General features: G+C 42.6%; 1 protein-coding gene and 1 long non-coding RNA gene across 15 annotated transcripts in view; both read left to right on the forward strand.

Annotated features, from left to right (window-relative positions):
• Positions 1 to 1,006: 1,006 nt before the first annotated feature.
• DHRS7B (dehydrogenase/reductase 7B) overlaps positions 1,007 to 18,139 on the forward strand; it is a 64,023-nt gene continuing 46,890 nt past the window's right edge. For 10 of the 14 annotated variants that reach the window (XR_012425379.1, XR_012425380.1, XR_012425381.1 and 7 more), the window contains exon 1: positions 1,776 to 1,832. Coding sequence is in view for 7 of the 14 variants with exons in the window: in XM_045376214.2 (XP_045232149.2) it covers positions 1,813 to 1,832 (20 nt within the window). In the remaining 7 variants the exon portion in view is untranslated. Of the gene's footprint in view, positions 2,551 to 18,139 lie in introns of all 14 variants that reach the window. The other 4 variants (XM_045376219.3, XM_074018839.1, XM_015437775.4 and 1 more) reach the window with 3 other exon arrangements.
• Positions 12,342 to 13,532, forward strand: LOC141408766 (uncharacterized). The gene is made up of 2 exons (XR_012425383.1): positions 12,342 to 13,045; positions 13,351 to 13,532. It is a non-coding gene; the product is annotated as an uncharacterized lncRNA (long non-coding RNA).

The following is an 18,139-nucleotide window of genomic DNA, read 5'->3' on the forward strand; positions in this document are numbered from 1 at the left end:
GGAAATGAACCCCAGGAAACTGACTTAGTCAGGCGTTACCCAGTGGAGGGTGTCCAGGTTCTTGGCGTTTTGAACAAAGAATTGGACAAAACGCACAAACAAAGCAAGGAAAGAATGATGCAACAAAAGCACACTCCAGAGCGTGGGAGCCTGCCTAGCATGTGGCTCAAGAGCCCAGTTACAGAATTTTCTGCAGTTTAAATATCCTCTAGAGGTTTCCCGTTGGTTACTTGGTGTACACCCTATGTAAAAGAGGGGTAGTGGCCTGTGATCAGCCTGATTGGTTGCAAGAGGGGACCAATCAGAGGTACCTTCAGTTTTTCATCTGCCAGGCAGAAAAGTAGGGCAGGTTGCAAAGGGAGTAGCTTCTGGTCCTTTTGTTACTTGGGCATGGAAAGTTCCGGTTTTCCTTTTGATTTAGTTCTAGGAAGTCGGCGTGAATTGGCCTTAGGTTCCCTGCCTCCAGACCCTACTTTCCTGCCTCACAGGTTCATATTGGGTTTGTTAAAGGATATTCAAACTTTGTGAATAGGCAAGCAGGAATCTAGAGTTTCTAGAACATTGGAGAGGGACCAGGAGGGTATAAAAACTTGTGTGAAAACACCAAAAATAAATATTTAGTTAAAAATAAAATTTCCCACTTTCAGAGTTTGTGGATATCTGTAAGAATTTCCATGATATATTAATTCGTTAAAGTGAATAAAAGCAAGAACAGAAGGGTGTTTCAGAATGCTATTGCTTGTGTAACAAGGGGGTGTTGAATATATATATAATTGCTTGGCTATCAATAAACTGGCTCTGAAAGGACACACATAGCTAATAGCATTGTTACCTAGGGGGAGGTGAAGTGGGTTCCTGGAGAACAGAGAGGGAGATTTTCCACCTTACACATATTTGCCATCTTATGAATTTTGAATGATGAGAGTCCCCCCACCCCTTCCTTCCTCTGCCCTGCCCCTTCCTTCCTCTGCCCTTTACTCTCAATATCCTCTTTTCATGCTTTTTTTTTTTTTTAAATCACTTCAGGTCCTTCAAAAAATTTATTTGCAAGAAGTACGTATATATTCTGAATAAAATTCATTTTCAGATATATGTATTTCAAATATCTTGTCTGTTCTATTGTCTTTCCCTTTTCTCAATGGGGTCTTTTCGGTATCTTATAGTTACTGACGCCCAATTTATCAGCCTTTTCCTTTAGGACTGGCACTTTTTGTGTTCTGCTAAAACGTTATTTTCCTCTCTCATGGTTATGATATTCTGCGATTTTATTGTCTAGAGTTGTGCTGTTCACATTCTGGTCTACCATCCATCTAGAATTATTTTACTTGAGATAGGAGTCAAGGTTCATTTTCCCCCAATCGACATTCAATTGACGTAGCACTATATATTGAACAAAACTTTCCTTATTGCATTACCGTGGCTACTTGTAGGAGGAAAAAGTGACGACATAGCTGCGGGTCTGTTTCTGGCCTCTCTCTTTTTCATTCATTGTTTTTACCTTTGTACCAGTTATCACACTGTTCTGATTACTGTGGCATTATAATCATCTTGATAACTGTATCGTGAATTCTCCAACTATGTTCTTCGCCGAAAGTCCACGGAACACCAGCCACGACCTTCGGAATTTCCCTCCGGAAGATGAAGGCACTGTAGTTATGCAGGTGGACCCTGTTCAGATCTCTGGTTTAGCGGGTCCTACGTACACCTTGAGGGACGCCCGCCCAACGCGCATGCGCAGCCTCAACGCTGTGATTGGACGGAGCCTCGCCGGCTGCGTACACGTCACTTCCGAGGCGGGAGGATGGATTGACTATGGTCTCTCCGGCAACCAGGTAGGGGCTGGGGAAGAAGGAACCTCCGAGATCAGGGAATAAGGTCTGGCCTTGAGCTGAGGCGACTCCCCGGCCTGGGTGAGGGGAAGCGGTGTAGTGGTAGAGCGAAGGCCGCGGGCCCTGGGGGAGCGCGCGGAATCCCGGGCGGCTTTCGGATCCCCGCAACGCGGAACTCTGAAGGAAGACAGCCCAGTCGCTGGGACCAGGGCTTTGGTTCCGGCGAGTGCTTGGCTGGGAACCCCGCCTGTCGCCGAGGTCTCTTGAGTCCGGTTTCCGCGGCTGGAAATGGGTGTCGCGCTGGGCGCTGTGTGTGAAAGGCCTCTGCTCCCAGAGGGCTCTTGGCTCGAGCCTGTTCTGCGCGACGTAGGGGAGCCCCCGCAGCGTGTGCCTGCGGCAAGACCGAGGGTTGAGCGCTGGGGGACGGTGGCACCTTAGCCAGTGACGGCGAGTTAGGATTAGCCAAAAGAACTCCGGTTTTTCAGAAGGCAGAAGGAGGGTGCTGACTCGAGCGTCCACGGGAATGGCTGTTTGAGATGTCTTGCTCTTCCAATACTTAACTCTGCGGCTTCCTGGCTGTGCGGCTTTGGGCAAATGTTTTAAACTCGGAGTGTCTGTTTCTTCAGCTGTAACTTTGGGAATAACAAACCCACTCATAAGGTTGTTGTGAAGCGTAAATGAAACTGCACTTGCAAGGTGCTCAGCTGGTGTCTGGCACATAGTAGGTATTCAACAAATGGTAGCCACCTAATGCTCTTTTTTCAGTTTCCAAACCTTTGTGTAATGATTTGAGAATCGTGAAGTTACTTTTGAAATAACGTTTGGGTTTCATACACTCATACATTTAGTAAGGAGAATACTTGCTTACACTGTTGCCGATTGCAACGGTGTGTTTGCGTAATGGAAGCTATGTTTGTGCCTTTATCAAGGGTGTGGAATATGCCTTCCCTACCATGTACATGTCCCCTTTTCTCCATTCCTTAATAATAGTTGATATTTTTTGAGTGTTTGCTATGTTCCAGGCATTGTACTAATCCCTTTACTGAATTACTCAATCCCGTAATAACCCTAATAATAGGAACTATAATCTTCATTTATGGAGGGAGAGATGGGCTTAGAGATGTTGAGAAATTTATCCAAAGGCATAGAGCTATTAGCCAGGCATGGTGGCACACGCCTGTAGTCCCAGCTACTTGTTGGGACTGAGGCAAGTGGATTGCTTGAACCTGGGAGATTGAGGCTGCAGTGAGCCGAGATCACGCCATTGTATTCAAGTCTGGGTGACAAAGTGAGACCCTGTCTTAGCTGGGTACGGTGACTCACACCTTTAGGGGCTGAGGCGGGCGGATCACCTGAGGTCAGGAGTTCGAGAGCAGCCTGGCCAACATGGTGAAACCAGTCTCTACTAAAAAATACAACAATTGGCTGGGCGCTGTAATTCCAGCACTTTGAGAGGCCGAGGTGGGCGGATCACAAGGTCAGGAGATCGAGACCATCCTGGCTAACACGGTGAAACCCCGTCTGTACTAAAAAAATTACAAAAAAATTAGCCGGGCGTGGTGGAGGGCTCCTGTAGTCCCAGCTACTCGGGGGGCTGAGGCAGGAGACTGGTGTGAACCCGGGATGCGAAGCTTGCAGTGAGCCGAGATCCCGCCACTGCTCTCCATCCTGGGCGACAGAGCAAGACTCCGTCTCAAAACAAACAAACAAAATTAGCGGGGTGTGGTGGTGGGTGCCTGTAATCCCAGCTACTCGGGAGGCTTTGGCAGGAGAATCGCTTGAACCTGGGAGGCAGAGGTTGCAGTGAGCTGAGATCCCGCCACTGCACTCTAGTCTGGGCTACAAGAGCGAGACTCCGTCTTGGGGCGGGGTGGGGGAAGTGAGACCCTGTCTCAAACAACAACAATAACAAAGGCATAGAGCCAGTAAAGGCAGATCCAATACCACATCACTTCAGAACCTAGCACTTAGCTACAAATCTTATTAATTCCTTCAGATACTTATTGAACGCTTACAGTGTACCAGCATTGTGCTGGGTGTTGTGGATACAGTGATGACCAAAACAAATAAAACCCCTGTCTTTAAATTGCTTGTAAATCTAGCAAGGGAGATAGACAGTAAATATATACATAAAACTAAATGTTAATTACGATTGTGATGCATGCTGTGGGGAACAGTAGAGGGTGCTGTGAGAATATATAGTGGAGTCACCGGCATGCTGGGGGCGGCGGAGGTGTTGGGGGGGAAATGAAGAGAGACAGGGAAAGCTTTCCCAAGAAAATAATATTTAGCTGAGACTTCAAGGACTGAGTTGGAGTTAAATGGACAAAGAGCTAACAGAAGGAGGGAAGGGCATGTGTGAAATCTTGAGACTAGGAGGAGCTTGTATCTTGTTACGTAAAGACCTGTCTGAGGCTGAATGTGGTGGCTCACACCTGTAATCCCAGTGCTTTGGGAGGCTGAGGTAGGAGGATCACGTGAGGCCGGGAGTTTGAGACTAGCCTGGGCAACAAAGGGAGACCCCATCTCTACAAAAAATAAAAAATTATCTAGGTGTGGTGGTGTGCACCTGTCGTCCCAGTTACTCAGAAGGCTGAGTCAGGAGGATCACTTGAGCCCAGGAGTTTGAGGCTGCAGTAAACTGCATTCCAGCCTGGGCAACAAGTAAGACCCTGACTCAAAAAAAAAAAAAAGAAAAGAAAAAGAAAAAGAATAATAAGCATTAAACCAGACTGGGATGTATTATGGATAATATACTAATGCAGTTTCTTTCAGAAAAAGAAATACCACATACAAATAAATACCACCATTTATTTGTATGTAGCTGAGCAGATACAACCCATTATGTAGTCTCAAGATTAATGGTAATTTGTCCTCTTGTAAGAAGACTTGACATTTGCTGTACATGCTTTCATAGTTCATTCTAAATTCATCTGGTAATAGAGTTGGTCATCTGTGCTACCTAGTTACTTTTTTCCAAAGGAAAACATAAAACAGCTCTATGATAAAACGAGTAGTTGAGGTGCCTAGGTTAAACTCCCACAGTGATAGGGCTGGGTCATTTTCTTCCTGGATATTTCCATTTAAAATAGGGGGTTCAGGGGGTTTGGCTGAGCATGGTGGCTCACGCCTGTAATTCCAGTACTTTGGGAGGCTGAGGAGAGCAGATCACTTGAGGTCAGGAGTTTGAGACCAGCCTAGCCAACATGTCGAACCCCGTCTCTATTAAAAATACAAAAATTAGCTGGGTGTGGTGGCACGCGCCTGTAATTCCAGCTACTTGGGAGGCTGAGGCAGAAGAATCACTTGAACCGGGAGGCGGAGGTTGCAATGAGTCGAGATTGTGCCTCTGCACTCCAGCCTGGGCTACAGAGTGAGACTTCATCTCAAAAAAAAAATTAAAAAAAAAATTAATAAATAAATATAAAGGAGGGGGTTCCAGGCCCTTCAGAAAAACAGTCCTGGGTTTTACTGTATTTATTGGGTTTAAAAAAGCTAAGATAGGGCTAGTTTATTTAGCCTTTAAAAAGATTTGCATGCATATCAAAGGGAAAGAGGAATAATTTATTAATACTGGGTTTTTCAAAGAAACACTGTAAGGAAAAGGAAGGAGAGAAAAGATCTCCTTCCCTTTAGGCAACAGGGAAAATTCAGTTTTAAAATTTTTACTCTATGTTTGCATGACAACTAAAAAAAATTTACTTACAGTACAGAAAAATGTTGGACTAGAGCAACATCCATAATGTTGGCTGGTGTAGGAATTATTCATTCCCACCCCATTATACACATATGAAACCTTTCTTTGGTGGCCAATGTTATTTTAATGCAGAAATTAACTCTCTGTTCTGGAAAGCCATAAGCATGAGGGTGAAAATTGGGATTGAACGGCATGTAAGTTCAGTTTGAAAGCTTCTTGCCACCCACCCAGATAGGAAATACAACAAATTCCTTAGGATTTTACCTGAACTCTCCCTCCCATCTTCTAAAGTTCCCAGTAACATGAGACTTGGCCACTTAAACTGCTTAGTGGAGGGAGAGGTCTGTGATGGCCACTGAGTTTGCTACCGGAAAAGAGGCTTGATCCAGACCTCAAGAGAGGGTTCTTGGATCTTGTGTAAGAAATAATTTGAGGCCAATCCATAGAGAAAAGTGAAAGCAAGTTTATTAGAGAAGTAAAGAAACAAGATAATGGCTACTCCATAGGCACAGCAGCCCTGAGGGCTGTTGGCTGGCCACTTTTATGGTCATTTCCTGATTATATGCTAAACAAGGGGTGGATTATTCATGAATTTTCCAGGAAAGAGGTGGTAATTCCCGTAACTGAGGGTTCCTTCCCTTCATAGACCATATAGGGTAATTTCTTGACCGTGCCATGGCATTTGTAAACTGGTATAGTGCTGGTGGAAGTGTTGTTTAGTGTGCTAATGCATTATAATTAGAATGTATGAGCAGTGAGGATGACCAGAGGTCACTTTCATTGCCATTTTCCATTTGGTGGGTTTTGACTGGCTTCTTTACCTCAGCCTGCTTTATCAGCAAGGTCTTTGTGACTTGTATCTTATGCGACCTCTGTCTCATCTTGTGACTTAGAATGCCTAACCTGGGAATGCAGCCCAGTAGGTCTCAGCCTTATTTTACCCAGCCTGTATTCAAAATAGAGTTGCTCTGGTTCAGATGACTGATAAATTGATTGAATATTGCTTACCAGTGGTTTGAGCTTTCTTGCTGTACTTAGCTAGTGTTTTATTAAGTAAGCTATGTTTGCACTAGGAACACTAAGTTCTGAAGGGGATATACATTTTTCCAGTTTATATGAGCAGCACTTAGTGGTCATTAAATTACTACTTTAGGAAACTACCATTGCAGAATTCTGTATGAGTATGGCATTATAATCCAGATTAGTTTAAAATATTAGCTAAACTAAATCAAGGAAACTGTACTGAGTTCCTGTTAAGCAGCTATTGGTTTAAAGTGTTAGCTAAACTGAATCAAGGAAACTACTGAGTTCCTGTTAAGCAGCTAGCTTGTTTATGTTCAATTGTTGCTTAGAACCCTTTGTATTCTGTTTGAGTTGTTAAAAGAAAAACTTTAGACAAATTAAATTCAACAGAGTTTAACTGAACAAAGAATGATTTGCAAATCAGCAGCTTCTGGAATTAGAATAGGTTCAGAGTGACTCCAGGGCAGCTACATGGTTGGATAGTATTTATGGACAGAAACAGGAAAGTGACATACAGAAAACGGAAGTGAGGTAGAGGCCAGGCCCAATTGCTTATACCTATAATCCCAGCACTTTAGGAGGCCAAGGTAGGAGGATTGCTTGGAGCCCAGGAGTTCGAGACCATCCTGGGCAACATAGGGAGACCCCCATCTCTACAAGAAAAAAGAAATATATATATATGTGTGTGTGTGTATGGTATATGTATCTGTATATGTATGTGCGTGTGCGTGTGTGTGTGTGTGTGTGTGTGTGTGTGTGTATATATATATATATATATATATATATATATGAAAGCAGGTGTACCACTCATTCCTGTGGTCCTAGCTACTTGGGAGACTGAGGTGGGAGGATCGCTTGAACCTGGGAGGTCGAGGCTGCAGTGAGTCATGATCACACCACTGTACCCCAGCCTGGGCGGCAGAGGGAGATCCCCTGTCTCAAAAAAAAAAAAAAAAAAAAAGTGAGGTACATAAACAGCTAGATTGGTTGCAGCCTAGTGTTTGCCTTATTTGAGCAATTGGCTGCCTATGACTGGCTGAAACTGGGCTGCCGTGATTGGTTGAGACTGGGCTACTTGTTACAAGAGTACGTTAAAGGTTGTTTGCACATCCAGTTAGGTTACAAGTCACTAGGTATGGAGGGACATTTAGGCTAAACTTAAAATATGTAAGGAGGCAGCTTTAGGCTAAACTTCTTGTAACAAGGTGATTAGAGCTAAGCTTAGGGATCTGTTCATCTCTTAGTATTAGAATCCTTCCTGTTTAAAGTTCCAACTAAAGGATTATTTTTTTTTTTACATGACCCCCTATTTGATGCACTTAAGAGTTAAGAATGTGGGCTTCAGAGTCTGAATACATTGGTTGAAATCTCTTTTCCACCATTTACTAGCCATGTGACTTCAGGTACTTTTCTTATGTAGCAAATGAAAATAACTCATACCTACTTCAGGATTGCTATGAGGATGAAATGAAATCATGGGTATGGAGAATGTGTAGTTCAGCATCTGGCACATTGCAAATATTTTACAAAGTTAGTAATTGTTATTAATATTTTTCCTTTTCAATAGCCATATATGGTAATGTGAACCCAGAAAATCTGAGACAGGTCTCAGTTAATTCAGAGAGTTTATTTTGCCAAGGTTGAGGACGTGCCCATGACACAGCCTCAGGAGGTCCTGATGACGTGTGACCAAGGTGGTCGGGGCACAGCTTGGTTTTATACATTTTAGGGAGACATGAGACATCAATCAATATATGTGAGAAGTACCTTAGTTCCATCCAGAAAGGTGGGACAACTCAAAGTAAGGCCCTCCTCAGGGACTTCCAGGTCACCAATAGGTGAGAGACAAATGGTTGCATTCTTTTGAGTTTCTGATGACCCTTTCCAAAGGAGGCAATCAGAATATGCATCTGTCTCTGTGAGCAGAGGGATGACTTTGAATAAAATGGGAGGCGGGTTTGCCCTGAACAGTTCCCAGCTAGAAGGAGCCCAAGATACTTTCCTTTCACATTTCCCCACTTTTCTTTTTTAAAATCGTTTGGAGAAAGCATTTTAGAAGAAAACGAGTCTCTGGTCTCAGGTTTCATCTGATCTCTCATGGCTAGGACAGTTTATTCCTAGTTAGTTAGGTCCTGAAAGCTCATTCTTATCGGGTTGTGAAGTCTCATGTCCTATGAAGAGAAAATGGGGGGAGGAAGGGAGAAAAACAATAACAAACCAAAGAACAATCCTGGAAAAATTGATATAGGCCACATTACTCTGAAGCAGGTATGAAAGTGGCTTATATATGTAAATAGGTTGCTGTTATTTTCTTCTAAGTTGTCTGGCTTCCGTTTGCAGGGCTTTAAAAAAGCACAGCTTAGTTTTCAGAGACTCCAAATTAGGAAAAATGGAAGGAAAGAAAAAAGGAAAAAAATTGAAAACATTATTTTGAAGACTTGTAGCAAGAAAAATTAGAGTTCAGTTCAGGGACAGGCGCAGTGGCTCACGCCTGTAATCCCAGCACTTTGGGAGGCTGACACGGGCGGATCACGAGGTCAGGAGATCCAGACAATCCTGGCTAACACAGTAAAACCCCATCTCTACTAAAAATACAAAAAAACTGCCAGGTGTGGTGGCAGGTGCCTGTAGCCCCAGCTACTCAGGATGGTAAGGTAGGAGAATGGCGTGAACCCACGAGGTGGAGCTTGCAGTGAGTCGAGATCGCACCACTGCACTCCAACCTGGACGACAGAATGAGACTCTGTCCCAAAAAAAAAAAAAAAAAAAAAAAAAAAAAAAAAAAAAATTCAGTTCGAATTGTAGAAAATAATAAAAATTGAAAAAACATTGGGCAAAACTAGAATCTAACAACAGGTGTACCATAGTTTTGAGACATAACACTTTCTCTCTCTAGTTTCCCAATTTTGCCAAAGACAAATCATGCCAGGACTGGTTTGCTTTATTATACTTGATCTAATTATTTGTATACAGTGCAGCAAGAATAATAACTTTTTTTTTACATAGGGTTTTAAATTGCTTTCATGGAACTTGTTCCATAGGGGGAATCTCAGATAAGACTTTCTAAAGCTGAGCCATGATTTATATAATCAAATACTTATGAGCTGGGTGAATTTCCTCTCCTCTTGAGATTCCAGGATAAACCTGGGACTTCTGGGACTGTCAGAAAGTGACATTCTTTACTTGCCACAGGTCAGAAACCTAATTTTGTATTTTTAGTAGAGATGGGGTTTCACCATATTAGCCAGGCTGGTCTGGAACTCCTGACCTCAGGTAATCCGCCCGCTTCAGCCTCCCAAAGTGCTGGGATTACAGGTGTGAGCCACCGCACCCAGTCAAAAAAAAGTTTTTAATCTCAGTTTTTTTATGTCTAAGCAAACCAAAACTTAATATGACAACTTGGTCATATTAAAGTTTTTTGGTTTTAAAATTTATTTTTATTTTTATTTCTTTTTTGTATGTGTGTGAGACAGAGTCTCACTTTCTTACCCAGGCTGGAGTACACTGGCATGATCTGAGCTCACTGCAACCTCTGCCCCCAGAGTTCATGCAATTCTCCTGTCTCAGTCTCCTGTATAGCTGGGATTACAGGCACCCACCACCACGCCTAGGTAATTTGTGTATTTTTAGTAGAGATGGGGTTTCACTATGCTGGCCAGGCTGGTCTTGAACTCCTGACCTCAGGTGATCCACCTGCCTTGGCCTCCTAAACTGCTGGAATTATAGGCCTGAGCCACCAGACCTGCCCATTTTTCTTTTTGTGTTTTTTTTTTGAGACAGTGTCTCACTCTGTCACCCAGCCTGGAGTGCAGTGGTGCAATCTTGGCTAACTACAAGCTCCGCCTCCTGGGTTCACACCATCCTCCTGCCTCAGCCTCCATGCCTCAGCCTCCAGAGTAGTGGGGACCGGTGCCTGCCACCACGCCTGGCTAATTTTTTTTATTTTTGAGATGGAGTTTTGCTCTTGTTGCCCAGGCTGGAGTGCAATGACACAATTTTGGCTCATCACAACCTCCACCCTCCGGGTTCAAGCGTTTCTCCTGCCTCAGCCTCCCGAGTTGCTGGGATTATAGGCATGTGCCACCATGCCCAGCTAGTTTTATACTTTAGTAGAGATGGGGTTTCTCCATGTTGGTCAGGATGGTCTCAAACTCCCAACCTCAGGTGATCCACCTCCCTTGGCCTCCCAAAGTGCTGGGATTACAGACATGAGACACCGCGCCCAGCTTCTGGCTAATTTTTTGTATTTTTAGTAGAGATGTTGTTTCACTGTGTTGTCCAGGATGGTCTCGATCTCCTAACCTCGTGATCCGCCCACCTTGGCCTCCCAAAGTGCTGGGATTACAGGCGTGAGCCACTGCGCCCAGCCTCATTTTGAAAAAAAAAAAAAAAGAAAAAAAGAAAAAAAAAATCCTCTTATTGCAACTTACACTGATCATTCATGACATGCTTGGGCTTTCTGGGCTTTCTGATTTCTCTTGAACATCCCTCCCTATTTTTTTTTTTTTTTTTTTTTTTGAGACAGAGTCTCGCTCTGTCACCCAGGCTGGAGTGCAGTGGCATGATCTTGGCTCACTGCAATCTCTGCCTCCTGGGTTCATACCATTCTCCTGCCTCAGCCTCGCAAGTAGCTGGGACTGCAGGCTTCTGCCACCACGTCCGGCTAATTTTTTGTATTTTCAGTAGAGATGGGGTTTCACTGTGTTAGCCAGGATGGTCTCAATCTCCTGACGTCGTGATCCACCTGCCTCTGCCTCCCAAAGTGCTGGGATTACAGGTGTGAGCCACCATGCCTGAAACATCCCTCCTTCTTAAACAACCAGTCATTTTATTTTAGGACTAAATTTACCATACAAGATTCTTTCTCATATAAAATTATTTTTCTTTAAGCTTTCTTACCACACATACAAAAATTTACCTCTTTATTTTTATAACTTTCTTTATGTCTCTTTTTATTTTCTGGTTCCTTTTACCTTGTTTTATATGTAACCTTTAAGCTTTGAATTAGACAGAACTTGTTCACCTTTTAGCAAGAGTGTTTTGTTTTTTAGCAAGAGGGTTTTCCTACAATATATATTTATTGGAAAATACCCAAATAATTAAATACCTATTATTTAATTTAACTTTATGTTCTAAATTATGACCAGTTTATCTACAAGTATTTATCCTATTACATTTACCAAATTATTTTATTTTAATTGTTTACATACATTATTGAAACTATGATAGTCATAATTTAAAGTTATGAAACCACCACTGCAAAATCTTAACAGTGAAAAATGATTTGACCTAACTAACTTCATCTTGCTCTTAACCTCCAAGCTGTCCTTGTTCATTCCTGGGCATAAGCTGAACTAACTTTGGAAGGAACTTAGTTTATAGTTTAGCTTTGAAACAAAGATGGTAACAGTCCTTTCCCAAAAGGAACCTCCTTGTTGCCTGTGGACTAGACTGCCTAAAGCCGTGAGATGAGAAGTTACAGTAATCTTACTATATTTAAGATGCAGCTATTTTCATTAAACCAATATTAATGTCTTATTTATTAAAAATTACACAAGCAAAGATCATTCGTTTTGGGCTGGGTTTGAAGTTTTGAAACCCCTGTGCCATATGTTGACACCTTAATATATCTGGCAGAGAATTATGAAATTGCTTGATTAATAAATGCAGGCAAAAATGTATGCTGGCGGCCGGGCGCGGTGGCTCAAGCCTGTAATCCCAGCACTTTGGGAGGCTGAGACGGGCGGATCACGAGGTCAGGAGATCAAGACCATCCTGGCTAACACGGTGAAACCCCGTCTCTACTAAAAAATACAAAAAACTAGCCAGGCGAGGTGGCAGGCGCCTGTAGTCCCAGCTACTCGGGAGGCTGAGGCAGGAGAATGGCGTAAACCCGGGAGGTGGAGCTTGCAGTGAGCTGAGATCCGGCCATTGCACTCCAGGCTAGGCGACAAAGCGAGACTCCGTCTCAAAAAAAAAAAAAAAAAAAAAAAAGTATGCTGGCAATTGTTAACACATTTCTAATATTACTTTACCAATAATTTTAAAACTAGCTTATTTATTAAATATTTTACTTAAGTTACATGAACTTGAAAAAGCATTTGACTCGTCTTTTTTAGTATCTGATTTAGGTGCTTTTTTAAAGCCAATTACTCAGAGCTCTTTTATATATATTTTTAATAGTGAAACATTCTGTACACAATATGTAAATATGTAGACATATTAGGCATGCCAATAGAAGTACATTTTGTAGATTCATTTTGTAGTACCATTAGAAGTATCATTAGAAGTACATTTTGTAGATTCATAAAATGAATTTTGTAGATTCATATCAGACTTTCAGATTCTTGATAACCTGTTTTACAACCCTGGGCAGCTGTCAGCTAAATAGCCTTAAATTTTCATGTTAAAGGAACCAATTCAGGTGAAAGTCAAATAGCACAGTTTACATTATAAGATGAGGAGAGAAAAAGTTTGGGTTATAGAAATTATAAAGGTCTTTTTTTTTTTTTTTTTTTTTTTTTTTGAGACGGAGTCTCACGCTCTTGCCCAGGCTGGAGTGCAGTGGCGCGATCTCGGCTCACTGCAAGCTCCGCCTCCCGGGTTCCCGCCATTCTCCTGCCTCAGCCTCCTGAGTAGCTGGGACTACAGGCGCCCGCCACCGCGCCCGGCTAATTTTTTTTTTGTATTTTTAGTAGAGACGGGGTTTCACTGTGGTCTCGATCTCCTGACCTTGTGATCCGCCCGCCTCGGCCTCCCAAAGTGCTGGGATTACAGGCTTGAGCCACCGCGCCCGGCCAGGTCTTTTAAATACACACACACCCCAACACCCTATAGCTTTTACTTCAGAACTTTTAGCCATGAGATTAATAGAAATTTAGTGGTTTGCAAAAATAGCTTGTTGGATCTAAACAGTGGTTTTTATCTTAATAGAAAACTAACAGCAGATGGAGAGCAGGCAGAAAAGAAAAAATAGAGAAAAAGAATACTTAGGAACTCTGTAGTTTGCAGGTCAACCTTAGTCCTCTTTTTCCTTAATGTGAATGTGCACAAAGACCATATTATTTCCATTTTACATAAACTTTGGCAAGTAGAGGTGCCATAAAACCTATGGAGTGCTCAAAAGGGGGTCATTCTCCTTCTTTTCTCATCATTCTTTGATTATTTGTTTCCTGCCCTTTTTCTTTTTTTTCTTAAAAGCGGGAACTGAGCTGTAGTCTAGGGTTTTTATGTGGTGAATCGATATGTGCTCCTTGTGGGCAGGACTACACAGTATGTCATCATTGAGTCGTTCCCACCCTTTTACGTGTCTCATTTTTTCTCTCCAGAAGTCTATGACCTCAGAGAGGGCTCAGAATGCTGGGTGATCAGTGCTTATATGTATTTCCTGGAAGAGCTATTTTAAAAATTAATTTCTGTTGGGGATTTCCCTGCAAGGCTGCTGCATGTCATTGTGGAGGGGTGGAACTTAACCCCAGACACCCCCAGGAGGCCACCGGTCACCCAGGGGCACCTTTCGGCTGGGAGGAGCAAAACGCCTTTTTTCTTCTCAACTGAGAAAAACAGTTCAGTTCCTCACACAAGTGCATACAGACAAACTGAATTAAGATTAAATTTGAGAGAAAAAGCAATAGTGAAGTCCCTTTAGAATGCATCTCTGAACTAGAATTAGGATCCTTAAACAAAAACTTCAGACAGGAACAAAATAGCAAACAGACACACACACACACACACACACACAGAGCAATAGGATCACTGAGCACTCTAATGGTAAGGAGGAATTATGACCAGTTAGTTGTTAATCTTAACTTTAACCAAGACAAAACCCAGTTCAGTTACTTACCTAGAGATTGGTCTCAGGCTGAAGAGTGGTTTCTACAAGCAGGAAAGAAAAAAAAAAACAAAACCCTAATCTCAAACTCCACACAGGAGTTACTGCCTTCCATCATCATGGAAGCAGGAAAATCACTTGTCTTCCTTGTGCTGGAAGCAGGTAAAACTCCAAAAAATGAGAGGAGTTATACAGCAAAATAAACTTTAGATCTTGATCAAATTTTGGGAGATCAGGGATTCTCTGGAGGGAGTGCTTTCAGACCCCAGCAAATTGTCATAAAGGTAGTTCATGCTGGTACCAAGCACCGGTAGGAAATTTGTCAAAGGTCAAGGGCATCCCCACTCAGAATACCCCCATGGTTACCAAAATGTGAACCGAGAAAATCTGAGACAGGTCTCAGTTAATTTAGAAAGTTTATTTTGCCAGGGTTGAGGATGTGCCCATCACACAGCCTCGGAAAGTCCTGAAGACATGTGCGCCCAAGGTGGTTCTGGAACAACTAAGTTTTATACATTTTAGGAAGACATGAGACATCAGTCAATATATGCAAGAAGTACATTAGTTCCATCCAGAAATGCAGGGACAACTCAAAGCAAGCAAGCCCTCCCACCCCCTCACCCCCCTTCCCCACCCCACCATTACTCCCAGGGCTTCCAGGTCACAGGTAGGTGAGAGACAATTGGTTACATTCTTTTGAGTTTCTGAAGAGTCTTTCCAAAGGAGGCAATCAAAATATGCATCTATCTCTGTGAGCAAAGGGATGACTATGAATAGAATAGGAGGTAGATTTGCCTTGAGCAGTTCCCAGCTTGAAGGAGCCCAAGATATTTTCCTTTCATAGTAATAGGCTAAAAATTACTTGGGGTTTTGTTTGGTTTTGAGGTGGAGTCTTGTATGTTGCCCAGGCTGGAGTGCAGTGGTACAATCTTGACTCATTGCAACCTCCACCTCCCGGGTTCAAGTGATTCTCCTGCCTCAGCCTCCCGAGTAGCTGGGATAACAGGCACCTGTCACCATGCTTGGCTAATTTTTGTATTTTTAGTAGAGACAGGGTTTCACCATGTTGGCCAGGCTAGTCTCAAACTCCTGACCTCAGGTGATCCGCCCACCTCGGCTTCCCAAACTGCTGGGATTACAGGTGTGAGCCACTGCGCCCGGCCTAATTTTTGTATTTTTAGTAAAGATGGAGTTTCACCATGTTGGCCAAGCTGGTCTTGAATTCCTGACCTCAAGTGATCTGCCAGCCTTGGCCTCTCAAAATGCTGGGATTACAGGCATGAGCCACTGTGCCCATCCAAAATTACTTGTTTTTAAAATATGATTTGGACATCTGTGTAATATTGTTTCACTCAAAGCTGCCATGTTAGAAATAGCCACAGGATGGGCAAAATATTAATTATATTAGAAATAAAAATGTACTTCAGATTTGTGAAGTTGGCATATATAGTGTTTTCTACAACATTTTCAAAGGAATGAAGGATTGTGACGTTACAGCATTTCGTAATACATAAAAAACACCTGAAAGGAGCATAGTTCCTCTCTCCCTATCCATTGTCAGATATTTACAGAGGGTCAGTTTTTTTCCTCTCATTTTAACCCATGAGATTTACAAATTATGACAGTCAAATAGTGGTTCTCATACACTTGTGTGATCCCCTTCGGAGGATCCAATCTGGCAGCTTGCACAAAAGAGTTGTAGTTATTGCTGACTACTGGCTCTTGGGGGCAGCAATTGGGGTCCTGAAATCCCAGTTACTGAAAACTAGAAGATTACAGCGAGGGAGCCTAACATGTTAAAAGTGTTTGCTCTTTTTCACATCTACTTTTCATTTGTTTATCATTAAGTCAGCAGATGTTTATTCAGCATCAAGCTTGTGCATGGCACAGGAAACATAGAGATGAATCAAGTGGCCTTTCTTAGGCCACCAGAGAGAGACCACCTGTGGACAGGTCAAGTGCAACCAAGGGTTCTAGGAACTCTGGCAGGAGGTTCTAGACAATTCTGGGCTTTCTTGTGATCTAATTTCTTACTCTCAGGTTGAGAAACACTCACCCGATGTAGACATGCAGCAGTAGAGGATGCTTGTAGCAGCTGAGGACAGGTCTGAAGACCGATCATTCCAGCAGACTCCATTCAACATGTAATGCTTTACGGTGAATAAGGAACTGTTACCTCTTTAGGTCTTATCTTATAACTGCCTTGAGATGCAGGTAGAATGAGAATCTACTCATTCTGGAGGTGAGAAAACTGGGGTCCAAATGGGATAAGTTCCCAAATCAAACAGAGGAAGTAAATGGCGGCAACATTTTTATTCCAAATCAGTTGCTCCGACATGCAGGAACTATAAATCTAACAAGCATTTCATTTGTCATGCTGGACTGCCTCAGTTTAAGGAATCTAGATTTATAAAAACCCAGGTTTACTAATTCACCCAAGTTTAAATGGTGAATATTTGCATTGCAGAAGGATTTTCCAGGCTGGGCATGGTGACTCACGCCTGTAATCCCAGCACTCTGGGAGGCCAAGGTGGGTGGATCACCTGAGGTCAGGAGTTCGAGACCAGCCTGGCCAACATGGTGAAATGCTGTCTCTACTAAAATTACAAAAATTAGCTGGGCATAGTGGTGCATGCCTGTAATCCTAGCTAGTTGGGAGGCTGAGGCAGAGGAACCACTTGAACCCAGGAGGCGGATATTGCAATGAGCCCAGATCACGCCACTGCACTCCAGCCTGGGTGACAGAGTAAGACTCTGTCTCCAAAAAAAAAAAAAAAAAAAAAGATTTTCCAGTAAAAGTAGGTATTGTAACTTGGAGTGTACAGATGGGCTTCAAGGGTTTTGTAGGTCTCCTGAAATCACTTCCACAAATTTTTATATAGTTGCCTTTTAGCAGACATAGTAAAAATCAGATTTCCAAAGGAATCTATTCAGAGAAATGGTAGAGACCCCCACCATTCTAGTGGATTAAAAAAAAAATCAACCTGTAGGCCGGGCACGGTGGCTTATGCCTGTTATCCCAGTACTTTGGGAGGCTGAGGCGGGTGGATCACGAGGTCAGGAGATCAAGACCATCCTGGCTAACATGGTAAAACCCTGTCTCTACTAAAAGTAAATACGAAAAATTAGCCAGGCATGGTGCTGGTGCTTGTAGTCCCAGCTACTCAGGAGGCTGAGGCAGGAGAATGGCATGAACCCAGGAGGCGGAGCTTGCAGTAAGCCGAGATCGCTCCACTGTACTCTAGCCTGGGCGACAAAGCGAGACTCCATCTCAAAAAAAAAAAAAAAAAAGAAATCAACCTGTCAATTTTTCAATTGTGGTACTTAATGGAATGTTTCTCAGCAATTCTTCAGAAAATGTGTTTAAAAACTTTTAAATGCAGGTTTACGGGAAAACGTTACATTTCTTAGAATGTTGCATGTGGTAGAATATTGTACTTGTAGACGCATCTCAGTTAATGAAAAGGGGAATTTTAAAAGGTCGCTTCATTTTCCATTGCTGGATAAGGAGAGATAAGGAAATTTAAACCACAGATGGTTCCCAGCTTAGATGGTTTTACTCAACCATTTTTCAACTTTATGATGGTGTAACAGTCATATGCATGTAGAAACTATACTCAAGTACCTATACACCCATTCTGTTTTTCATTTTCAGTACAGCATTAATAAATTACATGAAATAGTCAACACTTTATTATAAAATAGGTTTATCTGAGATGATTTTGCCTAACTGTAGGCTAATGTAAGCATCCTGAGCAT

Source organism: Macaca fascicularis, chromosome 16, assembly GCF_037993035.2.
Source record: "Macaca fascicularis isolate 582-1 chromosome 16, T2T-MFA8v1.1".
Taxonomy (NCBI): domain Eukaryota; kingdom Metazoa; phylum Chordata; class Mammalia; order Primates; family Cercopithecidae; genus Macaca; species Macaca fascicularis.